This window comes from Bidens hawaiensis, unplaced genomic scaffold (genome assembly GCF_021521415.1).
Source record: "Bidens hawaiensis isolate Kalapana, Puna unplaced genomic scaffold, B.hawaiensis_p1.1 tig00010570_1, whole genome shotgun sequence".
Lineage (NCBI taxonomy): Eukaryota > Viridiplantae > Streptophyta > Magnoliopsida > Asterales > Asteraceae > Bidens > Bidens hawaiensis.
The window spans coordinates 385,267-412,599 of NW_027491808.1; the positions used below are offsets into that span (position 1 = coordinate 385,267).

The 27,333-nt window shown below is 35.9% G+C and overlaps 4 protein-coding genes and 2 pseudogenes across 4 annotated transcripts; 2 read left to right on the forward strand and 4 right to left on the reverse strand.

Annotated features, from left to right (window-relative positions):
* Positions 1 to 932: 932 nt before the first annotated feature.
* On the forward strand, positions 933 to 5,732 carry LOC143535679 (methylsterol monooxygenase 2-2-like; annotated as a pseudogene).
* Positions 5,733 to 6,806: 1,074 nt separating this feature from the next.
* Positions 6,807 to 8,223, reverse strand: LOC143535645 (uncharacterized). The gene is made up of 2 exons (XM_077029851.1): positions 7,813 to 8,223; positions 6,807 to 7,442 (listed from the first exon to the last, which is right to left on the reverse strand). Exons 1-2 carry the CDS (start codon positions 8,209 to 8,211, stop codon positions 6,807 to 6,809), a joined length of 1,035 nt encoding a protein of 344 aa, XP_076885966.1. The 5' UTR covers positions 8,212 to 8,223.
* Positions 8,224 to 9,518: 1,295 nt separating this feature from the next.
* Positions 9,519 to 12,914, reverse strand: LOC143535646 (protein PLASTID TRANSCRIPTIONALLY ACTIVE 16, chloroplastic-like). The gene is made up of 4 exons (XM_077029852.1): positions 12,900 to 12,914; positions 11,002 to 11,070; positions 10,806 to 10,864; positions 9,519 to 10,208 (listed from the first exon to the last, which is right to left on the reverse strand). Exons 1-4 carry the CDS (start codon positions 12,912 to 12,914, stop codon positions 9,677 to 9,679), a joined length of 675 nt encoding a protein of 224 aa, XP_076885967.1. The 3' UTR covers positions 9,519 to 9,676.
* Positions 12,915 to 14,514: 1,600 nt separating this feature from the next.
* LOC143535695 (pentatricopeptide repeat-containing protein CRR2, chloroplastic pseudogene) lies at positions 14,515 to 16,473 on the forward strand (annotated as a pseudogene).
* Positions 16,474 to 16,585: 112 nt separating this feature from the next.
* Positions 16,586 to 21,314, reverse strand: LOC143535647 (uncharacterized). The gene is made up of 8 exons (XM_077029853.1): positions 20,904 to 21,314; positions 19,979 to 20,533; positions 17,989 to 18,075; positions 17,776 to 17,865; positions 17,595 to 17,699; positions 17,344 to 17,520; positions 17,122 to 17,231; positions 16,586 to 16,774 (listed from the first exon to the last, which is right to left on the reverse strand). The coding sequence occupies exons 1-8, from the start codon at positions 21,300 to 21,302 to the stop codon at positions 16,699 to 16,701; spliced, it is 1,599 nt and encodes a 532-aa protein (XP_076885968.1). The 5' UTR covers positions 21,303 to 21,314; the 3' UTR covers positions 16,586 to 16,698.
* A 1,295-nt stretch (positions 21,315 to 22,609) lies between these two features.
* On the reverse strand, positions 22,610 to 25,788 carry LOC143535648 (protein PLASTID TRANSCRIPTIONALLY ACTIVE 16, chloroplastic-like). Its single transcript, XM_077029854.1, has 4 exons — positions 25,759 to 25,788; positions 24,096 to 24,164; positions 23,897 to 23,955; positions 22,610 to 23,299 (listed from the first exon to the last, which is right to left on the reverse strand). Exons 1-4 carry the CDS (start codon positions 25,786 to 25,788, stop codon positions 22,768 to 22,770), a joined length of 690 nt encoding a protein of 229 aa, XP_076885969.1. The 3' UTR covers positions 22,610 to 22,767.
* Positions 25,789 to 27,333: the final 1,545 nt, after the last annotated feature.

The window sequence follows — 27,333 nt, forward strand, 5'->3', positions numbered from 1 at the left end:
TAAGAAACTTCTCTGATTGACCGAATATTTTACACGTGGTGTCTTGTGACTGACAGGAAACACAGTCGTCTGACATGAACAAATAGGTTGGGCACGACGACATGTGGATGGACATTTCCCGAATTTTTAATCCAGTAGACATTACATGGGTTTCCCTTTAAAAGAATACTCATCGTGGTCTATGAATGTTAACTTTTAAACGAGTTAGTTTTGCTATTTAAAAAGTATTAACATGGTAGTCTTCGAGAAATGTTAAAATATTTTGGGCCGAAAGCGAAAAATATTATGCGTCTTAAGTAAAAAGAGTATTTTGATGTGCTTAAACAATTTAATTTTTAAATTGGTTTACTTGGTTATAATTTGGGTTATGTAAAAGACTTTTGTATAAAAATTAAAAATAGACTTATAATTTTTAAATGAGTGTACTTGGTTATGATTCGGGTTATGTAAAAAACTTGTATATAAAAACAGGCCTAAACATGTCTTAAATGAGACTAAAACCCACAACTTTTTAGCTATGATTCATACCCTTGGACAATAGACCAAGCTAGTTGCTATGTAATTAAATTTTTAAATACACATATGGTTTTTCATAAAAATACATATAAATTTTTCAAAAAAAAAAAATGTCTAGCGGGGTATCGGGCCAGAGACCGTCGACCACCCAGCCCCCAGGGCCGGCCCTTAATATTAACTTCGCAACTTGTTACCCGTTTGCAGCTATATCGAAATAAACATAAAAATATCTACCATTACTCGCAACTTGTTAAGTAGAAACATTATAATAAGTGGACTCGCTTTGGTATCACAAATGTAAGCCCAGGGGGTTGTAATTATGCGCCCTTATCGACAAGGACAAAAGGCTTGCATCAAGCATCCCCTTATGACATCAGCGTGTATATATATGTGAAGCCATGACTCACTCATTTAGATTCTTTTTGACAGTCTGTTGATGTAATCCGTTCGTGGTGTCACTTACTTCCATTGTCGCCTCTAAATCTCATCGCCCATGGCTTCCGTCATTGACACTGCTTGGACGGTAGTATATTACCTGCTTTCAGTTATTATTAATTTGCTCTGTGATTCACACACTTACACACGCACTCGTTATTTTGCCCTAATTTGATGTTATTGACGAATGCGTTATGCGTTTCATTACTTCATACCGCATTTGGTTGCTATTAGATTTGAATCTATTGATTCAACGGCAATGAGATTTAGGTTTACGAGTAACGAGTAAGAATTTGTGCTATTGTTGTTTAGCTGCTAGTATTAGGCACTGATTTACGTGAAGATTTATTGTGAATTTGACGCTCTATTGTGTTATGCCGTAACGTGCTTTAAATTCTGTATTTAGGTTTTAATGCGTTGTTATGTGTTCGGTGAAGTGTGAACTATTTGTGGCATAACATTCTAGCAGAACCAAACGTTAGACAAGATTGCAAGAAGTTCGTTGATGTTAATGAAAACGAACAAGGAATTTCGTTCGATTAACTAAATGAACGAACTCGAACAGAGGCTGTGTTTGTTCAATTGTGTTCCTGAACGTTCAATAATGTGTTCGTTAATGCTTGTTTATTGACTTTTCTAATCTTATCATATAGATTTAAGCAGAATTATTAACTATAAAACAAAAATATATATGAGCATTGTCTGGTTAATCTATATGTAAATTGATATATGAATATGAATGTTAAAATAAACACCGACACAAACTTGGTAGCTGAACCGAACTGTGGACGCTGGCCATTTTCAGTTTGCCATATCAAATAAAACATTGTTTGTGTTCATTTGTGTTCGTGAACCGTTCACGAATGATAAATTTCGTTCGCTTAGGTGTTCATGAACCGTCCGCATGTCCGATAAAAGTTAGACGGACGAACATGAACAGGCCTTCTTTGGTTTGGTTTGGTTTGGTTTGGTTTGTTTACAGCCCTAATTATGCGTGCAAACTGAGATTGGTTGAGGCAGATCATACTGTGGCAAAATGTGGAACATAAATGGATGCAATCATGAGAGGATGATGAGTGGTAACTAAGTGTAGGTTAATAGGATTAAATTCTGAGTGAAAATATGACTATGAAAAGTGAGAATTTGAATTAGTTATATGCTGCTGCACCTATCATTTCTTCTATGTTATTTATAAAAAGTAAAATGAAGAGGCTGATCGTAATATCAAATTGGATATGCATAATTTCTGATAATTAATTTCGTAAAACTTCATCAAAGGGACCAGCCCCCCTGGATGCTAATATCAGATTGAACAAACATAGACCGTAGGATTTTTGTAGTACAGTCAATTTGTCATTTATCAACAAATTTTCATCACAGCTCTTATGTATTTTTTCTTGCTTTAATAGATATTTGGTCACGTCAAGACATGCAGAGCATGTGAAGTGTGAGAAACTTGTTAAGTGTCACATTTATTCTATTTTTAGACAGACCACAAAAGGCGCATCTTTCTAAAATTCACAAACCAACCAATGGCTTATGAATAATGAACATTATGCAATAAACTGGTCTTTGTTGAACACTAGTGAATAGTTTTATAAGCAGCACCACATGGTATTTTGGCGACATCTAACAAGATTGTTAATTACTTGTATTTTTTATGTTTTTGCAGTACTTGATCACTCATTTTAGTGACTTTCAACTGGCATGTGTTGGTAGCTTTTTTCTTCATGAAACTGTATTCTTCTTATCAGGGCTTCCTTTCATATACATAGAAAGGGCAGGATGGTTCAAAAAGTACAAAATTCAGGTTTATCTATTACGTCTTGTGTACCCTTAAACTAACTTCACATTACTGCATTTTTTTGTATGGAATTATTTTTATGCTTGTTTCATCAACAACTGGCATTTTGTTTGCAGGCCAAGAATAACACAACTGAAGCTCAAGAGAAATGTATTACTCGCTTACTTTTATATCATTTTTGTGTCAACTTACCTGTCATGCTTGCTTCTTATCCGGTCTTCAGCTTCATGGGAATGAGAAGTAGTCTTCCACTGCCATCCTGGTATTTTCAGGTTCTTTATATGCTAGCACTTTAGTTGTAGATTAGAGGTGTCAAAAACGTGGAGCCAGGTCAAAATGGGTAATTTTTATAGGGTCTAAATGAGTGAAGCTGAACTGAAACCATTCTTGGCAAAAAAAAAAAATTTATCATTTGGAATGTGAAATGAACTTTGAAATCTTAGTGTGCCTCCAGAAGGCACGTTTTCTGTTCTTGTACACTTTCTTGAGTTGGTCAAACAAATGAGCTGGGTAACGGTCAAAATGGATTGAGTTGATCCAAAACACTTTTTGTTCAAGAATTTTGATTGTGTTAAAACTAGTGTCAAACATAGTTAAAGTTATAATATTCAGTTAGTAATCTGATTTTTAGAATAAAATGTTGTGGGCGACTTTATGCGATAAAATTACACATTGGGTGACTTTCAATGAGTTTGACGTTCTCTAAATAGTGTTTTTAGGCCTGTAAACGAACCGAACGAGCACGAATGGGCATGTTTGTGTTTGTGTGCTTAACTTTAACCAGAAAAAAAATCGAACGTTAACAGTTAAACGAGTGGCGTTTTCTTGTTCGTGTTCGCAGTAAGAAAATGAACATGTTCATGTTCGTTAGTGTTCGTTCATAATAGTTTAAACAAATGGTTCACAAATGCAATCAATCAAATATAACTGAACGTAGATGGAGAATATAAATAAACGTACTAGCAAACATTAATTTAAAGTAAACGTGAATATCAATCTGTTGGGCCTAGAAAATAATAAAACTAAACTAAAATTCTAAAATTCTAATCATAAACCAACAAACTTAAAAAAAAAATAAACGCACACAAATGTTAACGAACATAAATGAACGAACGAGGCTTGTGTCCATGTCCATTTGTTTATAAAAGAAACAAACATAAACGAACTTCCAGTCGAATGGTTCACTGAATGTTTACTTCGTTTACAGGCTTTTTTTGTTATCTGTTTGACATAGTAGATATAAAACATAACCTGATTGGCTGATTGACCCATAACCCATTTATAAGTAAATAGATTGAAATTGCCACCTCTACTGTATAGGTCATCGTTTGTACCTCTTGGTATTGACAAGTCAGTTGCATCCTAGTTTTTGGAATCGTATCTTTTTATTTTGCATACTTTAATAGTAGTGAGTCATTTACCTTTTACTGTGCAGGAAAGTGATCTCGACTCAGATATTATTCTACTTCATTGTGGAAGATTTCATATTTTACTGGGGACACAGGATTTTACATACGAAATGGCTCTACAAGCATGTTCATAGCGTCCATCATGAGTACGTTAAAACCCTCAATAACAAGATGTGCGGGTTGGGTTATGGGTCAAACCGGGCTGGGTTGACTTGCAAACACTTTCTTTTGTCCATTTTCAGTTTTCGTAAATCATTAATGTGTTAGACATGGTTACAAAACAATTCATCTTCAATTATAATCTAAACCTGTGACCCATTCTATGTTAAGTGCATTTACTGATGCATATGGTATTGTTATGTTACAGGTATGCAGCACCTTTTGGATTGACATCTGAATATGCTCACCCGGCAGAAATATTATTCCTTGGTTTTGCTACTATTTTCGGTCCTGCCATCACAGGCCCTCATCTTATAACTCTGTGGTTGTGGATGGTAGTTAGAGTTCTAGAAACAGTTGAGGCACATTGTGGTTACTATTTCCACGGAGCCCATCAAATTTTCTTCCTTTATATGGAGGGTTAGTAATTTTATACGCATAATTTGAATTTACCATTCTTTTTCAGGATGATATCGTGTGGCAATAAGTGTTTTAATAAATTTTCAGTTCTGATTTTCATGATTATCATCACCGAGTGATTTATACCAAATCGGGGAACTATGCATCAACATTTGTCTACATGGATTGGTAAGGCTCTAATAAGCTTTTTATACTTTAGATCATAACTGTTGTAATGATTATCTTATTATTATGACTCCGAGTTGCAGTAATTTGTTTTATAAATTTGGATAAACATGATTGACTTTGGATTATCAAAGGGTAAAAGAAAATTATATATTTACTCATCCTTAAGCATACGTTTAGACTGTTTGATTTTACTAGAGTGTCGTTTTTTTTATGTTTACACCAAGTCTGGCCAAAAACATGCCTGGTGACGAGAATGCCTCCTTAAATTTTTTTTTTGGAAAGTATGATAATGCCCCTGTGTCAAGCTAGCACAATATTCACAGGTTTGGGTTTAGTCTAAACGGGTCGAGCCAGTTTCAGGTCAAATCCCTTGAACACGTCCCGTTAAACTTGTTTGTTTTATAGTTTTTTAAAAATGTTTTTTATGTAATAAGTTAAACTGATTGTGTAGTCTATGTCAAATTTAAAAGTAAGGAGTGAGCAATTGAAGGCACGAATCTTTGCAACTCAGTTATGTTTTATCATATGATCTTATTTAAATCATTTTGTCAGGCTATTCGGTACAGACCATGGATACAGGAAACTGAAGGCACTTAAAAATGAAGAGGAAGTTGAGTTAAAGGACAACTGAAAGCACCAACTAAAACATGATTGTACACCAAATTGAGTCGTGTCACGAAAAAGGTAATCGTTTTCATGATTTGTTGGTTACTGTTGTAGAATCAACTCAAAACTTTTTTCAGTTTCAAATGTGTTAGTTTCTTTTACATATGCCTTACGAAACTACTTTTAAAGACTAGAGGTGACAATTTGATCCATGTAACTCGAAAGTTATAAAACTACCCGAGCTATCGTATCAAATACGATAAACATGAGCATCAACTTTGGTTTAATTTTAAACAAATTATAACATTAAAAGTCACCAAGTGTTCATATTACAAAGCACAAACAAGGTTTAATGTCATGACATACTAGAAAGTCGAAGTATTTTAGTTTTTCTTAACCAAAATATAATCTATGTATATATATATTATATTTTGTGAAATAGATTCCAAAATTTTAAAACCTACAACCATACCAAAATATAAGTCACCCCGTTATTTCATATTTCATGCAAGGCCTAATCTTGATGGTTGTAACATTTTCCTTATCCGCATATACAACGTCACAACATTCCCTCCTACTTCCCTCCTGAAAACAAAACACAGATCAAGTCAACTAGTTTGCCAGCGTGATTCGTCTTCGTACCAATTAACCAATGATATTAAAGCCTAACCGGATCTTAACAGGTTCTGTTGGTTGTTGATCCGAAACTAGTTTCATCAGTTGGATTTTTTCGAATGGCAGTTGAACCAGTTCAGTGATTAGACATTTTAGACCTACTTTTTTTATATAGGTTATTAGTTTTGAACTCAGGAACATCATCTCTTGCACATAAAATAAAATTATTTTTCCAACAATCTAAAAAATCTCTTCACTATTTTATTTCTTTTTGAAAACAAGATATTCTTTTAAATATAAATTTTTTATATAGGTTATTAGTTTTGAACTCAGGAACATCATCTCTTGCACATAAAATAAAATTATTTTTCCAACAATCTAAAAAATCTCTTCACTATTTTATTTCTTTTTGAAAACAAGATATTCTTTTAAATATAAATTTTTTATATAGGTTATTAGTTTTGAACTCAGGAACATCATCTCTTGCACATAAAATAAAATTATTTTTCCAACAATCTAAAAAAATCTCTTCACTATTTTATTTCTTTTTGAAAAACAAGATACTCTTTTAAATATAAATTAAACATTATACTATTTAAATTTTATGCAATGTGTAAATTTTTATTTTTTAAAATTTGATTATAAATTCCTATGGTTTAACTACTCCTACCAGTTCAACCAGTGAACAAGCAGTGTGAATTGTGAAGGGTTAAATGACTGGCTGAAAGCAAAACATTGCATTTAACCGGGCTTACTGTTTCAAGTCGTGTCGCCGGTGAGATCACGAGAATCTTCTCGACATAATTCACCGAATAATTCCCGCCTGGCACGCAAGGTGGTTGCCGCCGTGGAAACCTCCGAACATAGCTCGTCACCACCACCTGCCTTTGCTTCCCCTCGTCACCCGGATATTCATCTACAGAATCTAAGTAAAAATAATGAGGAATGTCACAAGGATTCTTGCTTAGACCCCTGGTATTCAACATGAAAGCGGGCCGGGCTCCTGCTCGCCATTCTGCAAACATCTGTATTGGTACCTGTAAGAGGCTCGGCAGCATGGTTTTTTCATAAATATGGACCGAGTATCCCCACGATAAAGAGACACTCCAGTTTTTGGGATGGTTGTAGCAGATGCTTTGTTGGAAGAGCCTTGACTGGTCGACTTTTGCGGGTTTCATCAAATGGTTAAGTGACTGAGGGCGGTCCATGCCGGGGAAGAGCGGCTCAACCATGTCAAGATGGTGGAGGGAGACCAAAGGTGCCTGTGGGTGTGCTGATAAAAGACCTGATATGTCCCCATGTAGATCAATCTGCCCAAATAAGACTATTATTTATATATTTTTAAATATATTAGATATACATTTTACATAATAATAATTTATATATAAGACTATGATTATATATAATAATTACATACTACATATTATGTTATCAATAAGTGTAATAGTTTTAAATATGTATAAAAGTAGTTATAAATATAGATAAATAAAAATAGTAAAAATAATTAGTACTAGCAAATGATTTGAGCCTGAACCAAGCTCAAGTTTAAAAAACCATTCATGGGTGGAACTTGAGCTTTAGAAATAAAGCTCTAAACTACCCGCACGTGAGCTTAAGCGAGCTCATGCTCTGCTTTGCTCATTTTTACTCATGTAAAACAGAAAAATGTGATGAATTTACCTGATGAAAACCCTTTACATGAGTAACTGAAACGCCTAAATCAGCCACACAGGATTGCAAGATATAATCACTCCCATGAAGATCTTTGTACCTCTTTAAACACACATCTAAATTCTTGGCCAAAATGTTAGCAAGAGGGTAACTAAAAGCAAATCCAGCACCACCAAATCCCATCCCAAATGAAAATTGAGTATTAGATATTATACTTTCTGCATTCATACCAACATAGTAATAACCATTATGATCATATTTCCTCAACACATCCACCAAATTCTCCAAAAAGAAAACAGTGTCATCATCCCCCATCACGTACCACCTCACACCTTCGTTATCCGCTTTGAAAGTCTCTTTAATCATCCTCGCGATCCTAATGGTGTAAGGGACACCTTTTTGGCTCATGGTCTCATTAGCTATGTATACACGTGGTGAAGTTGGAGGCCAGGGGAGGAGTTGGATGGGGGCTTGATCTAGAAAAAGGAAGCCGCGGGTGGTTCCATTTGGGCGCCACCAAGATTCTACGTAGTGTTTCCTCTTGGGCCAAGTTTTAACTGCACCTGTGATGCTGAATACGATATGGGAAATGTTGGTAGGCGCAACTTCTTGATTTGAGTAGAGGGTGTTATGGGTGTTCTTGAAGTAATTGAGATTAAAACTGGGTAATAGGATTTGGGTTGTTTGAGAACAAGGATTGGTAGAAAAGATCAAGATTAACATCAAGATTATAAAGAAGGATAATAAGATCATGATCATAGATTTGCCTATTCTCATAGTTCTTAATTTTTTATGGATTTGTATAAGCATTTTGATTGTAGAGGACTGAACAAATGAAATTGATCTTCAAGGAAATTCTTTTTATCAACCTCAAAATGTTGATTGTGAATTTGAATGCTGTGCCATGCTTGTTCTTCAAATCTTTTTTCTAGCCACGTGAACAATATTTATGCTTATTACTTGAACTATAAGATACAACTACAACACATAAAAAATGTTCACAAGGTTTTTTAAAAATGTTATATTCATTGAAGGGCACTCAATTAAGCACAAAAACATTTATACATGTTATTTTAACTATGATATACTGTATAAAACGATTACGTAAATATATGACTGTTTCACTATTTCTCTTCTTTATCTTGCAACCAAGCAATATACAAGTATTTATGTGCTTTCATAGTTTAATATTTAGATTTTTTTTTTATTAAATCACTGCCCTCTTGTATAATTCTATATCATGGATTCACCATATCTTTATGCCACTTTCAATGCTTTAACGGACGATGAATGCGTGTGGTCATGCTTTAGTGGCATTCAAATGAAGTCCTTAAGTGTTGTTTTGATACTTTTCTTTTAAGTGTAAATACAAATGAAATGATTTAACATACCGAGTTACATCATGAAAAGGTTACCAACTCAAACTATTATTATTATTATTATTATTATTATTATTATTTAGAAGGTATTATTATTATTATTCACCAAAACACAAATTATCATATTTAGAAGGTATCAAAACTAATATTATTGTGCGTAATATATAGAGAGAGATGCCCTTATGTAACCATATTAATGTTTCTTACACGACCCGAAACACCATAGAAACAAGATATGAAGATAATCATGTTTTAGGCACTCATATGTAAACGGCATAATAAACCATGTTGTGCTCGGGTTGACATGACCATGAACTTTTATAAACAAACACAAACTTTTAAACCCGAATAAATTATATAGCAACTCGGAAAAAATATACGAAATTCAGATACACGTGAAAATAAGTCGATGCTCGAGCCGATCAAACCAGCATTCAAGCATCAAGAATTCAACTACAATTCACATATGAACATAAAAACATTACTACTATTAATCAATCATCAACATAAATGGTTTCTTGCTGAAACACGCCCCCGAAAATCTTCCTTACTTCTGCTTTCGACTCTTTCGGTTTGGGCTGCTGCACGGGTGGTGCCGCCTTTTTAGCTGCTGTGGGTTTCTTGACCACAGCAGGCTTGGGTTGCAGGGTTCGGGCCTTGGCTTGACCCCTAACCGTTGCAATCTGGACCTTTGGTAGCTCAATCGAGTTGTTTTTAACCGCTGATGCAAACCCCGAGCTTAGTTTTCCCCATGACAAGGCTAACCCGGGTGCACCATCTGGGCGCGGCCCGTCTTCGGTTGTGGGCTCGGGCTCAGATTCGGGTTTCTCTGTGATTTTGCTGGTGGCGGTTTTAAATCGGGCCACGAGGTTTGTGAAGGACTTTTGGGCCTGTTCTTGGAAGTCCTCAGTTGGGTCCGGTTTTTCAACCTCTTTCTTGGCTGCTGCGGCTTCAGCTGCTTTAACGGCTTCTGCCTTTGCAATCGCGTCTAAATAAGCTTCTCGCCTAACGTCCACGGGAATCGCGCTAAAATGGACAGGTCGGGTAACGGGTTAGAATATATAAATTTTATACAGATTGGAATGGGCCAAGTGTACAAAATATTATTTTGAATAACATTATTTAGAATTTACATTTTGATTAAACAGGGCGTAACGTTCAAAACTTCAAATCATTTGGCCCGTTTCATTTTTATTGATTTTTTTTTGTTTTGACTCGTTTCATTTAGGGTTGTTCAAAAAGCTCACAGCTGGCTCGAAAAAAGCTTGTTTGTAAACAAGCTGAGCCGACTCGATCCATAAACGAGTTGAGCCCAAGCCATGGTTGGCTCGGCTCGTGGCTCGCTCAATAGATCGCTCAACTCTCTCGTTCAAACCCAAATGTTTATTAGCCGAGCTCGAGCTCAAATTTTCAGCTCGTTAAAATAAACGAGCCGAGCCAAGCCAAGCCAGCCAGTTTAAGTTCGAGCTCAAGTCTGAGCCCAACCTGGCTCGAATCGGCTCATTTACACCCCTAGTTCCATTTCTATTGATTTTTTTTCAGTTTGACCCATTTGAGATAAATATTCATTAGCAAACGGGTCGAAATTTTCACTTCTAACATAAATTAATTTTCACATATTACCTGAAAAGTTCACTCACAGGCCTTGCAGTTGCCTCTGGACTTGTAGAAAGTTCCACAACCTAATAAAGAAAAAAATAATAACATTTGTTGCATAAATAATAATAATAATAATAATAATAATAATAATAATAATGTATAAAGAAGTAACTCAATTATTTTAAGCTTTTCTAAGTTCTAACAGCAAAAAGTTAATTACCTTATTTTCAGCTACTTCTGTGTTGGAGAAAACCCCTGCCACCAAGGATGCAATCTGGGACTTTGTTACCTACAATTTTCAATATCATAATCCAATCAGATATAAAAAATCAGACTCAAATTCATAAAAACCTCAATTATTTTAATGGTTTCCTAAAATGTTTCTGTATATCTAATCATCGAATTGTACAGAAAAGGTAAGAATGAGAGATTGGAAAGAAGATGTGATAGCTGGATGTGACTGTTAGAAGTAAATACAAGTGTTTTACAGGGGAAAACTAGCCGTTACGAAAAAGACAAATATAAATATATCTTCATTTTTTATTAAGTTACCGTTAGAAAAAAAAATTCAACATTTAAATATTTTGATGTTATAGAATATGCAAGGAAGTTCCGAACACTTAATTCCATATCTTTTTGCAACATATATAAGGGCATTCACAACAGTTCCTCGGTAATGTTGTCACTGGGTTCACCGGTTCACTATATTGTTTGGAGAAGTTATAAGTAGTTGTGAGTGAATGAGAGAGAAAAGTTAATGTTGATGAGTAAATTTGGAGAAACATTTTTCACCATTTATAAAGAAAATTTAATGTTGATGAGTAAATTTGGAGCAACTACATGGTTGATCCTTGTGGTTTATAGTTTTTGCACGCTTGCGGCTAATAACTACACAATTGATCCCGAGGATTAGAAAGCTATTCACATTTGGGCCCTATAGTTGTCTTCTCATAATATGGGCGGTCCTTAGCATCTAACGTCGTTAAATTTTTCAGTTAAGTCCAAATAAAAATTACCAAACTACCCTCGGTATAAAAAATAAATACATAAATCATTAATAAATATCATGTGAGTCTCATTTAGAATAAAAATAAAAATCATGATAAAAGATTAGCGATGCACACACACGACACGCTATCTTCAACCTCTATCATCTACTGCCGCCACAGTCCTCAACCTCCATCCCCCACCCATCACCACCATTCCGCCACCACTGCCACCACCCTAAGCATCCAGCCACCATCCATCAACCATCACCTAACTACCGTTCCAGTCGGTCCTATGTGGTTCAACTTGGTTAAGGCTTGAAAAATATTTATACATTTGAAATTATTATTCAAGGAATATATAGTCTTCAAAAATTTCCCAAACCTACTAACGTGAGTCTTCGTTTCACATGTTAGAAAATAGAAATGTAGTAATACATTACCTTTTTATAACTATATTAATGCACTTATTTTCCATCAATGCCTTTCTTAAAATATCATGATTAGTATATTACATTACACAATACACATAATAATTGCTCTTTTAACAAGCGTTCTTAAATTGTATACTAGTAAAACATTTATTATATCAATCGCTTCAATATCACTTTTGCATTAGTAAAATACTTATTGACAAAAGTACTCAAACTTTTAAAAGAGTTTATAGAGAGAACTTTCGACACGAACATAACACAAAATTCTCGGGTTTATGTTCAACGCAAACATACTGGGACCATCTTGTGTCAAACCTATGAACATGATCAGCTGAATAGTGAATAGGCTAGTCTCGAACCAAATGACGAGATCACAAAAGTTCTTTTAAGGGAAACTATAAATTAAGACTTAAAACTGTTTAGTTATTTTATATTAAAATATCAAAGTTTAAAATGTTTAGTTATTTTGATATATGGCATAGTGGAATCAAGGGTTTTTTTTAATATAAAGAAGTAAATATACAAGAATTGAATCATGTAGACTAAACTGTTTAGAAAGTTAAAAGAAATAAGTGTTGGATTATGCAAGTATAAGAGCATTCATAACAATAAAAAAAATTCTATAAATCCTTACATTAGTTCCACCTCATATTCCAAACATTTCTTAAAAGCCCTTATTTTCTTCATTAACAACAAACCTCCATAAACCCCATTAATTTTCTTCTAATTATGGTATGAGAGAGAGAAGGTAGGCCCATCTCTCCGTTCGCTTCCTCGTCTGAATTCAAGGACATGTTCGTGGACTTCACCTCCACAACAAGGCCATCCTTGTTTAGCTCGTCCGCTCCACTGCGACATCATCCAGACTAACGAAAAAGATAGTCATTGTGGGTGTTTTAAGTTTTATAGTGGAAAATATGTGTTTTTCTGAAAATTTATAACTTTAAGATACACATGAAAAACAAATAATTTTTTTCTTTGGGTCTTTTATACGGCGCACATGTCTATTAGAAGCGGAAACGAGCTGAGCCACTCACGAGCTATTTGAGCTTGTTTCGATATAAAACTTGAAACGAGTTGAGCTTTTTCAAGCTTGAGCTGATCCCAAGTCTCAAATAAAGCTCATTTAGTTATCAAGCTCCAGCATTATATTGAATGCTCGTTTAGTCTCGTCGTCAAGCTTTAACGAGCCTTGTGTATTTTTAAGTTTTGCCAATTTTGGACTTCCATAATATTAATCTCACACCGCACAGCCGAGCTCAAACCAAACTTTAGCTCATTTAAGGTATCACACGAGTTCGGGCCGACCTTAGAATCATTTAAGATTTTTATTAATTTTTTTCAAAACATACAAATAATAAATTAGTTAAAAAAATAACTCACAAACCGATCTCAAGCTTTCGGAAAAGAACTCGAAACTAACCGTGCTCGAGCCTAATTTAAACATGAAAAGTTAAAATACAAAGGGAGACAAAAATGAGAAGGGTGAGAAGGATTTGTGGCCACACAAAAATATAAATAGAAATTTTAAAAATTTAAAAAACAAAAATGTTTCCCTCATCATTCTCATTCAAGGACATGAAAAGAACTCGAAACTAACCGTGCTCGAGCCAAATTTAAACATGAAAAGTTAAAATACAAAGGGAGACAAAAATGAGAAGGGTGAAAAGGATTTGTGGCCACACAAAAATATAAATATAAATTTTAAAAATTTAAAAAACAAAAATGTTTCCCTCATCATTCTCATTCAACCCCCCCCCCCCCCCCCGAAAAGACACAATGCAGAGATAAAAGACAAAATAAGGAAAATGAACAAAAGACACAATTATAACTAAAAAATGACACAATAAATCGCAAAATATAACACAATGCCGAACAAAATATAACACAATGTTGACTGATATAACACAATATCAAAAAAAAAAGACAGAATGTTAAGGAAAAAAGACACAATCAATGACGAAAATAAACACAAAACACAATGATAAACAAAAAGACACAATGGTCTTTTTCACATTATGTCTTTTCTGAGTTTTTTTTTAAGAACGAGTAAGACGATGGAAACATTTTTTTGTTTTTACTTTTTTTGTCTTTTTATTAAATTTTGAGTTTATGATTTTTTATTTATTTATTTTTAATTTTTTTTTATAATCATAAATCCTTCTCATTTTGACTTGGACCCAATTTAAACATACCATCTACATATAGTCGAGCGACACGGCTGTTCCTTCATCTATCTTCTCATTTGTCTGCTTATAACTCCGAATTCACCGGAGCTCCGGCCACCCATCACCGGATAATTAACTCTCTCTCATGTGGTTATTTAACCTTAACCATTCACCTCAAACCATCCAACAATCACACTTCCACCACCACCACCACCCACCTCACTCCCACACGCGCCACCACACCTCCGTCACGCTCCACCCCACCACCACCACCAACAACCACTTAATCCAATCTCTGTGTGCCAAAGGCCACCTCAAACAAGCCATCCAAATCCTCACCCAATAACCCAACCCAACTCAACGCACTTATGAGCTCTTAATATTATCATGCGCCGTTAAAAACTCACTCTCCGACGCCGTCACCGTCAACCGCCACCTCATCGATGACGGGTTTGACCAAGACCCATTTCTCGCAACTAAACTTATTAACTTGTATTCGAATTTGGGTAAAATTGAATATGCACGCAAGGTGTTCGATGAAATGCCTCACAGAACTGTTTATGTGTATAATGCGTTTTTTCAAGCTTTGATAGGTTCTGATGACGGGTTAGATGTGTTTAGGGTTTTAGAATGTATGAACGAGTCCGGGATTAAGCCGGATCGGTTTACGTATACTTATATTCTGAAGGCGTGTGTTGCGTCGGATGCTTCGGTTTCGTTGTTACCTAAGGGAAAAGAGGTTCATGCGCATTTTTTGCGACATGGGTTTGATGAGAATGTGCGTATTATGACTACTTTGGTTGACATGTATGCTAGATTCGGGTGTGTGTTGGAAGCAGGTCGTGTTTTTGATGGAATCGGTGTGAAGAATGTGGTTTCATGGAGTGCTATGATTGCGTGTTATGCTAAGAATGGGAGACCGTTTGATGCGCTTCGAGTGTTTGGGGAAATGATGGTTGAGGTTCGTGATTTGGAACCGAATGCGGTGACGATGGTTAGTGTTCTTCAAGCGTGTGGTGTGCTTGCAGCTTTGGAACAAGGGAGGTTATTGCATGGTTACATCTTACGAAGAGGTCTTGATTCGGTTTTGCCGGTTCTTGCGTCTTTGATTACTATGTATGCGAGATGTGGTGAACTTGAAGTTGGGAAACGGGTTTTTGACCAAATGGTTAGACGCGATGTTGTTTCATGGAACGCGATGATTTCAAGCTATGGAATGCATGGGTTTGGTGAAAAGGCGATTGAAGTTTACAATGAAATGATATCAAACAAGGGTGACCCGAGTCCTATAACGTTTGTGAGCGTTCTTGGTGCTTGTAGCCACTCGGGGCTTGTGGAAGAAGGGAAAAACTTGTTTAAATCCATAACTCGAGATCATAACATGCGGTTAACTGTGGAGCATTACGCATGTATGGTGGATCTTTTGGGTCGGGCCAACAGGTTAAATGAGGCAGCCAAGATTATACAAGATATGAGAATGGAACCTGGGCCTAAAGTATGGGGTTCGCTTCTTGGATCGTGTAGGATTCACTGCGATGTTGAACTGGCCGAGAGGGCAAGCAAGCGGCTTTTTGAGCTTGAGCCCACAAACGCAGGGAATTATGTACTTTTAGCTGAGATATACGCAGAAGCCCGTTTGTGGGATGAAGTGTTAAAGGTGAAGAAGCTTTTACAATCCTGCGGGCTTCAAAAGAAGGCTGGATGTAGTTGGATTGAAGTGAAGAAGAAGATATACTCGTTTGAATCAGTTGATGAGTTCAATCCACACGTTGAACAACTTCACGCGTTTTTACTCAAATTATCGATGGAGATGAAGGAATACGCGTATCAACCCAAGACTAAAGTCGTGTTATATGACGTTGATGAGATGGAAAAAGAACGGATTTTATTAGGTCATAGTGAGAAACTGGCGGTTGCATTCGGGTTGATTAATAGCTCTAAAGGAGAAACAATTAGGATAACAAAAAATTTACGGTTATGTGAAGATTGTCATTCGGTTACAAAGTTTGTGTCTAAGTTTGCAGATAGAGAGATTTTGGTACGCGATGTGAACCGCATACATCGTTTTCAAGATGGGGTTTGCTCGTGTGGGGATTATTGGTAATGTTTGTAAGCATATTTAACTCCCAATCTCTATACATGTATGGTTTCTTCTTGATCAAGATTCAAGATAAATGATGAATGTTGGTCTTCCAAATGTCACAACTAAAGATGGCAAACTAGTAAATACTGTAAATTTGGTTTAACCAGTATAAATAAAACAATACAGATTATATTATCCTTTAAGTATGGTTTGCTAGCATGTGTTGAGCAAAAGCTTTCCTGGTTTTTACTGCACTGTCAAAGATCCGTCTTGCTTCATTTTGAGTAAATTGTTCTCAATGTTCCTTAACACGGGTTTGTAGCTGCAATTAATGAACTACAGTTAGAAACGATTGTAATGGTAAAGGAAATAACATAAACGACAAATGGGTGGTTAGTGTAACGGGTGACTTTTAGTATGGTTTGGATAAGACCGACCAACAAGCCCGTTTGGTATTCTCCTCTTGGATTTAGAATAATTTATTTTTTAAACAAATATTGTCACAGTGATGATCAAAATTTTAAAATTAAATGTTCTAGATAGCTTAATGAATATGGGGTCATGGGTGACCCGTTAAGAGGCAAAGCATAACCTAGGTTGACCCGTTTATCCAGAACGGGTCAGAATCACCACCTCAGCGAAATAACAAGCACAAAGAGATAACCGTACAGGCGAGCAAGACCGTTGTAGGCTTGAACCGACTGTTGGAGCTGAACCGTGAGCTGCAAAACCTCTGCAGACAGTGTCTCAGCCTTGCTTTGTTCTTTAGCTAGTTGACCCTGCATCCATGACCATATTATTTCAATCATTTAGAGGTTTTATGCAAAATATAGACATATGCGCATAAAAAGAGAAATATCAGATAAGTTTTGAGAAGACTATATGCCTAACCTTTAGTGATATAACTTCGGCGGTGTAAGCCTGAGAAATCTCACTCGCTCCGTTATTTAATTCCAAATTACGTTTTTGACGCTCATGATCATTGATGGTGGATATACTAGCTTGTTCTGTTCTTAATTTATCTAACATGATACGAAGCTCCTCATTTTGCTTCAGACAATCTTTTACCTGAATAGATCCATAAGGCATGTTAAGTGATGTGGTTTATGTTTGGTTTAGAACATTAAACTTAAGCATTTTACCTGATTTTCCCAGAGTGTGACCATGCCAGTTGCCTCTTGATAAGCTGTTGATAGGCTAGAATTCTCTTCAAAGAGTCTTTCTATTTCAGAAGATTGGGAATCAATCTGCACACCAAAAAAATAGAAATTATGTTTCAAGCAATGATGTTGATAGTTTTACATAATAAATTAAAATGTGAACCTCCGACAGTAGCTTTTGTCTGCTGCTCTCTAATCTCTCAACAGCTACTGCCATATCATGCAACTGCTTCTCAAGTCTCTCCTTGTCTTCCTAAGATCATCAGTTTACAGTTCATAACAGTTATAAAACTTATAATACAGTCCGACTGGTAATGAAAACTATAACCCTTGGTTTTAAAACTACTAGGAGATATATATATTTTTTTCTGCTTACCACTGTGAACTGGGCGCCTCTTTCAGAACTTCCTGCAGTGAATAGGAAATATTCAGAAGTAGAAAAAGTTAACAGTAAACTGGAATACTATTACAATATGGGTTTCCAGACAGATAAAACTAGTGCTGCAAAAAAAAAACGTATTGAAGATGTGAAATTATTCTAAAGCTATAAAAAGTAAATAAAAATATAACAGTGATAAAATTAGTGAGGTTACTTTATAAGGATTTTGTTATTGCTTTTTTTTTTTTGATAAATGGATTTAGACACAGTGACATATGAGACTTCTATTCCTGCCTAATGTCTTCTCAAATTGTCTATAAATTCATGAGATTATAATCTCATAATACAGAGGTTCCTGAGGCAAATGAGGAAACCTAAGTACCTAACAAGGTAAGCTATTATCTTCATTGTTTTGCTTCTAGTGATTCTATTTTAATATAGGGTTCTCTATAAGTTGCTTGATCAATGAAACCAGTTTCTATAGCTATCTAAGTTCTTGGGGTGCAGGGGCGGACCCACATAGGTCCGATCGGGGTCCCGGGACACCGATGTTTTTTAAAAATTACTTAGAGACGGTATATTAAATTTTGTAAGGACCCCATAAAAATTAATACTTGGAACCCATACTATTAGGATTGAACTGGTATAGTGGAAAGTCCCTCGTTTTACTTGTGAGAGGTTGTAGGTTCAAGCCCCACCATACTCCTTTTTTGTTGTTTTTTTAATATCCTAGTCTTAGTTATTCAGTCAGGTATTTGTGCTTTTTGTTAATTTCTCTCATATAGTCATTATCACTATGCAACATATATAATGTTAACATGGATTTTGTATATTCTTTTATTATTTACCTTGTGTATGTATATTATAATTAATCATTTATTTGTGTTAGAGTTATTTTTCATGTTTTGGTCAATTATGTAAGACCATATATATAGATTACGTTCATGTTTTTCGGGTATGAATTAAAAGTGTATGTTTCATCTAGTTTCTAATTTAGATTCTTTCTACTTACTCGTTTCCAATGACACCATAGTTCCGTGTTTTATTATGTTCCTCGCCTCGACCCGACCCGAATAACGACCGACCCGAAAAATTTTGTAAACCGAAAAAATTGGGACCCCATTGAAAAAAAATCCTGGGTCCGCCACAGGGAACATCATCTCTTGCACATAAAATAAAATTATTTTTCCAACAATCTAAAAAATCTCTTCGCTATTTTATTTCTTTTTGAAAACAAGATATTCTTTTAAATATAAATTTTTTATATAGGTTATTAGTTTTGAACTCAGGAACATCATCTCTTGCACATAAAATAAAATTATTTTTCCAACAATCTAAAAAATCTCTTCACTATTTTATTTCTTTTTGAAAACAAGATATTCTTTTAAATATAAATTTTTTATATAGGTTATTAGTTTTGAACTCAGGAACATCATCTCTTGCACATAAAATAAAATTATTTTTCCAACAATCTAAAAAATCTCTTCACTATTTTATTTCTTTTTGAAAACAAGATATTCTTTTAAATATAAATTTTTTATATAGGTTATTAGTTTTGAACTCAGGAACATCATCTCTTGCACATAAAATAAAATTATTTTTCCAACAATCTAAAAAATCTCTTCACTATTTTATTTCTTTTTGAAAACAAGATATTCTTTTAAATATAAATTTTTTATATAGGTTATTAGTTTTGAACTCAGGAACATCATCTCTTGCACATAAAATAAAATTATTTTTCCAACAATCTAAAAAAATCTCTTCACTATTTTATTTCTTTTTGAAAAACAAGATACTCTTTTAAATATAAATTAAACATTATACTATTTAAATTTTATGCAATGTGTAAATTTTTATTTTTTAAAATTTGATTATAAATTCCTATGGTTTAACTACTCCTACCAGTTCAACCAGTGAACAAGCAGTGTGAATTGTGAAGGGTTAAATGACTGGCTGAAAGCAAAACATTGCATTTAACCGGGCTTACTGTTTCAAGTCGTGTCGCCGGTGAGATCACGAGAATCTTCTCGACATAATTCACCGAATAATTCCCGCCTGGCACGCAAGGTGGTTGCCGCCGTGGAAACCTCCGAACATAGCTCGTCACCACCACCTGCCTTTGCTTCCCCTCGTCACCCGGATATTCATCTACAGAATCTAAGTAAAAATAATGAGGAATGTCACAAGGATTCTTGCTTAGACCCCTGGTATTCAACATGAAAGCGGGCCGGGCTCCTGCTCGCCATTCTGCAAACATCTGTATTGGTACCTGTAAGAGGCTCGGCAGCATGGTTTTTTCATAAATATGGACCGAGTATCCCCACGATAAAGAGACACTCCAGTTTTTGGGATGGTTGTAGCAGATGCTTTGTTGGAAGAGCCTTGACTGGTCGACTTTTGCGGGTTTCATCAAATGGTTAAGTGACTGAGGGCGGTCCATGCCGGGGAAGAGCGGCTCAACCATGTCAAGATGGTGGAGGGAGACCAAAGGTGCCTGTGGGTGTGCTGATAAAAGACCTGATATGTCCCCATGTAGATCAATCTGCCCAAATAAGACTATTATTTATATATTTTTAAATATATTAGATATACATTTTACATAATAATAATTTATATATAAGACTATGATTATATATAATAATTACATACTACATATTATGTTATCAATAAGTGTAATAGTTTTAAATATGTATAAAAGTAGTTATAAATATAGATAAATAAAAATAGTAAAAATAATTAGTACTAGCAAATGATTTGAGCCTGAACCAAGCTCAAGTTTAAAAAACCATTCATGGGTGGAACTTGAGCTTTAGAAATAAAGCTCTAAACTACCCGCACGTGAGCTTAAGCGAGCTCATGCTCTGCTTTGCTCATTTTTACTCATGTAAAACAGAAAAATGTGATGAATTTACCTGATGAAAACCCTTTACATGAGTAACTGAAACGCCTAAATCAGCCACACAGGATTGCAAGATATAATCACTCCCATGAAGATCTTTGTACCTCTTTAAACACACATCTAAATTCTTGGCCAAAATGTTAGCAAGAGGGTAACTAAAAGCAAATCCAGCACCACCAAATCCCATCCCAAATGAAAATTGAGTATTAGATATTATACTTTCTGCATTCATACCAACATAGTAATAACCATTATGATCATATTTCCTCAACACATCCACCAAATTCTCCAAAAAGAAAACAGTGTCATCATCCCCCATCACGTACCACCTCACACCTTCGTTATCCGCTTTGAAAGTCTCTTTAATCATCCTCGCGATCCTAATGGTGTAAGGGACACCTTTTTGGCTCATGGTCTCATTAGCTATGTATACACGTGGTGAAGTTGGAGGCCAGGGGAGGAGTTGGATGGGGGCTTGATCTAGAAAAAGGAAGCCGCGGGTGGTTCCATTTGGGCGCCACCAAGATTCTACGTAGTGTTTCCTCTTGGGCCAAGTTTTAACTGCACCTGTGATGCTGAATACGATATGGGAAATGTTGGTAGGCGCAACTTCTTGATTTGAGTAGAGGGTGTTATGGGTGTTCTTGAAGTAATTGAGATTAAAACTGGGTAATAGGATTTGGGTTGTTTGAGAACAAGGATTGGTAGAAAAGATCAAGATTAACATCAAGATTATAAAGAAGGATAATAAGATCATGATCATAGATTTGCCTATTCTCATAGTTCTTAATTTTTTATGGATTTGTATAAGCATTTTGATTGTAGAGGACTGAACAAATGAAATTGATCTTCAAGGAAATTCTTTTTATCAACCTCAAAATGTTGATTGTGAATTTGAATGCTGTGCCATGCTTGTTCTTCAAATCTTTTTTCTAGCCACGTGAACAATATTTATGCTTATTACTTGAACTATAAGATACAACTACAACACATAAAAAATGTTCACAAGGTTTTTTAAAAATGTTATATTCATTGAAGGGCACTCAATTAAGCACAAAAACATTTATACATGTTATTTTAACTATGATATACTGTATAAAACGATTACGTAAATATATGACTGTTTCACTATTTCTCTTCTTTATCTTGCAACCAAGCAATATACAAGAATTTATGTGCTTTCATAGTTTAATATTTAGATTTTTTTTTTATTAAATCACTGCCCTCTTGTATAATTCTATATCATGGATTCACCATATCTTTATGCCACTTTCAATGCTTTAACGGACGATGAATGCGTGTGGTCATGCTTTAGTGGCATTCAAATGAAGTCCTTAAGTGTTGTTTTGATACTTTTCTTTTAAGTGTAAATACAAATGAAATGATTTAACATACCGAGTTACATCATGAAAAGGTTACCAACTCAAACTATTATTATTATTATTATTATTATTATTATTATTTAGAAGGTATTATTATTATTATTCACCAAAACACAAATTATCATATTTAGAAGGTATCAAAACTAATATTATTGTGCGTAATATATAGAGAGAGATGCCCTTATGTAACCATATTAATGTTTCTTACACGACCCGAAACACCATAGAAACAAGATATGAAGATAATCATGTTTTAGGCACTCATATGTAAACGGCATAATAAACCATGTTGTGCTCGGGTTGACATGACCATGAACTTTTATAAACAAACACAAACTTTTAAACCCGAATAAATTATATAGCAACTCGGAAAAAATATACGAAATTCAGATACACGTGAAAATAAGTCGATGCTCGAGCCGATCAAACCAGCATTCAAGCATCAAGAATTCAACTACAATTCACATATGAACATAAAAACATTACTACTATTAATCAATCATCAACATAAATGGTTTCTTGCTGAAACACGCCCCCGAAAATCTTCCTTACTTCTGCTTTCGACTCTTTCGGTTTGGGCTGCTGCACGGGTGGTGCCGCCTTTTTAGCTGCTGTGGGTTTCTTGACCACAGCAGGCTTGGGTTGCAGGGTTCGGGCCTTGGCTTGACCCCTAACCGTTGCAATCTGGACCTTTGGTAGCTCAATCGAGTTGTTTTTAACCGCTGATGCAAACCCCGAGCTTAGTTTTCCCCATGACAAGGCTAACCCGGGTGCACCATCTGGGCGCGGCCCGTCTTCGGTTGTGGGCTCGGGCTCAGATTCGGGTTTCTCTGTGATTTTGCTGGTGGCGGTTTTAAATCGGGCCACGAGGTTTGTGAAGGACTTTTGGGCCTGTTCTTGGAAGTCCTCAGTTGGGTCCGGTTTTTCAACCTCTTTCTTGGCTGCTGCGGCTTCAGCTGCTTTAACGGCTTCTGCCTTTGCAATCGCGTCTAAATAAGCTTCTCGCCTAACGTCCACGGGAATCGCGCTAAAATGGACAGGTCGGGTAACGGGTTAGAATATATAAATTTTATACAGATTGGAATGGGCCAAGTGTACAAAATATTATTTTGAATAACATTATTTAGAATTTACATTTTGATTAAACAGGGCGTAACGTTCAAAACTTCAAATCATTTGGCCCGTTTCATTTTTATTGATTTTTTTTTGTTTTGACTCGTTTCATTTAGGGTTGTTCAAAAAGCTCACAGCTGGCTCGAAAAAAGCTTGTTTGTAAACAAGCTGAGCCGACTCGATCCATAAACGAGTTGAGCCCAAGCCATGGTTGGCTCGGCTCGTGGCTCGCTCAATAGATCGCTCAACTCTCTCGTTCAAACCCAAATGTTTATTAGCCGAGCTCGAGCTCAAATTTTCAGCTCGTTAAAATAAACGAGCCGAGCCAAGCCAAGCCAGCCAGTTTAAGTTCGAGCTCAAGTCTGAGCCCAACCTGGCTCGAATCGGCTCATTTACACCCCTAGTTCCATTTCTATTGATTTTTTTTCAGTTTGACCCATTTGAGATAAATATTCATTAGCAAACGGGTCGAAATTTTCACTTCTAACATAAATTAATTTTCACATATTACCTGAAAAGTTCACTCACAGGCCTTGCAGTTGCCTCTGGACTTGTAGAAAGTTCCACAACCTAATAAAGAAAAAAATAATAACATTTGTTGCATAAATAATAATAATAATAATAATAATAATAATAATAATAATAATGTATAAAGAAGTAACTCAATTATTTTAAGCTTTTCTAAGTTCTAACAGCAAAAAGTTAATTACCTTATTTTCAGCTACTTCTGTGTTGGAGAAAACCCCTGCCACCAAGGATGCAATCTGGGACTTTGTTACCTACAATTTTCAATATCATAATCCAATCAGATATAAAAAATCAGACTCAAATTCATAAAAACCTCAATTATTTTAATGGTTTCCTAAAATGTTTCTGTATATCTAATCATCGAATTGTACAGAAAAGGTAAGAATGAGAGATTGGAAAGAAGATGTGATAGCTGGATGTGACTGTTAGAAGTAAATACAAGTGTTTTACAGGGGAAAACTAGCCGTTACGAAAAAGACAAATATAAATATATCTTCATTTTTTATTAAGTTACCGTTAGAAAAAAAAATTCAACATTTAAATATTTTGATGTTATAGAATATGCAAGGAAGTTCCGAACACTTAATTCCATATCTTTTTGCAACATATATAAGGGCATTCACAACAGTTCCTCGGTAATGTTGTCACTGGGTTCACCGGTTCACTATATTGTTTGGAGAAGTTATAAGTAGTTGTGAGTGAATGAGAGATAAAAGTTAATGTTGATGAGTAAATTTGGAGAAACATTTTTCACCATTTATAAAGAAAATTTAATGTTGATGAGTAAATTTGGAGCAACTACATGGTTGATCCTTGTGGTTTATAGTTTTTGCACGCTTGCGGCTAATAACTACACAATTGATCCCGAGGATTAGAAAGCTATTCACATTTGGGCCCTATAGTTGTCTTCTCATAATATGGGCGGTCCTTAGCATCTAACGTCGTTAAATTTTTCAGTTAAGTCCAAATAAAAATTACCAAACTACCCTCGGTATAAAAAATAAATACATAAATCATTAATAAATATCATGTGAGTCTCATTTAGAATAAAAATAAAAATCATGATAAAAGATTAGCGATGCACACACACGACACGCTATCTTCAACCTCTATCATCTACTGCCGCCACAGTCCTCAACCTCCATCCCCCACCCATCACCACCATTCCGCCACCACTGCCACCACCCTAAGCATCCAGCCACCATCCATCAACCATCACCTAACTACCGTTCCAGTCGGTCCTATGTGGTTCAACTTGGTTAAGGCTTGAAAAATATTTATACATTTGAAATTATTATTCAAGGAATATATAGTCTTCAAAAATTTCCCAAACCTACTAACGTGAGTCTTCGTTTCACATGTTAGAAAATAGAAATGTAGTAATACATTACCTTTTTATAACTATATTAATGCACTTATTTTCCATCAATGCCTTTCTTAAAATATCATGATTAGTATATTACATTACACAAGCCACAAAATGCACACACGTAAGTTGAAGGCTATAAATCCAAGATAACGTGAAGTGGATACTTTAACCCAGTGCCAGGCCCGCCCATTTTCTCGCTCCTACATAAGCCATCATATTCTACATACCTCTTCAACATGAAGCTTAGACTCTTCTGTTAATGCAAGAAGAATACAACAGGATCATGGGCATCATCTTGTTTGCGCATGACCCACGGTACACTGGTTCCTAGACCCACCGCCGTTTGTGCATCCCATTTCGTATAAGCCTGAGCCGGTGCTCCGAGTTTATACTCCAATGGTCCATATTCATTTTCAATTTGTCACATTAACTTTATTATAAATACATAAATACTTACAATGCAATTACATCCAAACCTGATGTCCTAAATCGGTAAATTGTCTCATGCTTATGCTTTTTTATGTTAAAAAATTTCAGGTTTGTAAAAGTTTCGCAAACATGACTATAATGGCTGAATTCAAATCGAATTTCGAATTGTATCCAAATTCGAATCAAACTTTTTAATCTAATATGAGTTCGAAAATTTCAAAACTCGAAATTCGATTAGATTAATTCAAACATTCAAAATTCGATTCGTTGTAAAACCAAATAAGTCAGAAAAAAAATGAATTTGTACTTTGACTTTGATAAAACTTTTTCTCCAACAACCGTAAGGATATTCAATTCGAAGAATTTCAAATAATCTAGGAGCAACAGTGAAGAAACACTAAGTGACCCTGGGCAGATTACGGATAATCTGGGGGCTAAGTAATGTTTCCCACGAGGGTTAGGTCCGGCAAGGATGGATGTTCTTCAGATGACCTGCAAAACAGACACCGTGAGCTCGTCACTGAGAAGGGGGGGGGGGGGTTCCTCCTTGTGACCACCCTCCGGCTTGAGAATCAGACTAGATTGCTCTGAATATAAGTGTATATTGAGAGAAATAGCTAGTGAAGGTAAGATGATGATACCGTTCCAAGGTGTTGGAGTATTTATAGCCGAAGGTAGGTTTCCAAGCAGGTACAGCCAGCTGTATAATATTCCTTTTCTACCAACTGTGGGCTACGCACGTGCCATGCTGGTTGGTGGGTAGGCAGCGGCTGATAGTGACAAGGCCGGCTGTGTACTGTTCCTTTTCCGCCAGCTATGTACTATTCCTTTTCCGCCGGCTGTGTACTGTTCCTTTTCCACCAACCGCAGGCTATGTACGTGCCACGACAAGGGTTGGTGAGTAGGCAGCGGCTGATAGTGACATTTTGTACTAGAGCGTGCTCCTCCTCGTACTGTTGTCGATGAGCTGTCACCCTGTGATAGGTTCATGGGCTGCTCTGGTCAGATCTTGTCTATTTTGTCCATACCTTGGCAGGTATAGTACAAAAGACCTTCCAGAAGCGTACGGACTGGCTCATTTGGGCGGGAGTATTCCCGCCTTGCTCATTCCTTCAGGTGACACTGAATTATTTAGTGCCTTGTGCGTGTAGCCTTACTATTAGTGCGGGTAGCCTTCCCTGATGGCTTGTATCCGCAGCTGCGGGAACAGGCGGGGTACTTCACCATTGGGAGGCTTTTCCTGCGGGAACAGCTGGCGTACTGCGCGTAAGGTCTTCATCTCTGAGCATGGTGGGTCCTGCGGGACCAGTTGGTCCTTGCGCAGACGTCCCTCTTCAAGGTGAGTCTTGCGGGTCCAACTGGGCTCTGCTGGGACCTACCTCTTCAAGTCCCCCCAGTCCAATGTTCTTCTCATGAATTGTTAATAAGTGAGGTGAACTTTTGGACTTAAGCAAGGGGTTTTGAAAAGGGTTTTTAGTTTTAAGGTTTTCCGTGGGGATTCTTCCCACGGTTTTCCTAATGTCACTCGCAGAAATTCCCGACTTTTCTGCCTGATCTTTGGTTGTGATGCGGGTAGGTGTTTAACCCCTTCGCACATCGGGAGCGTTGAGTTTCACTTGCAT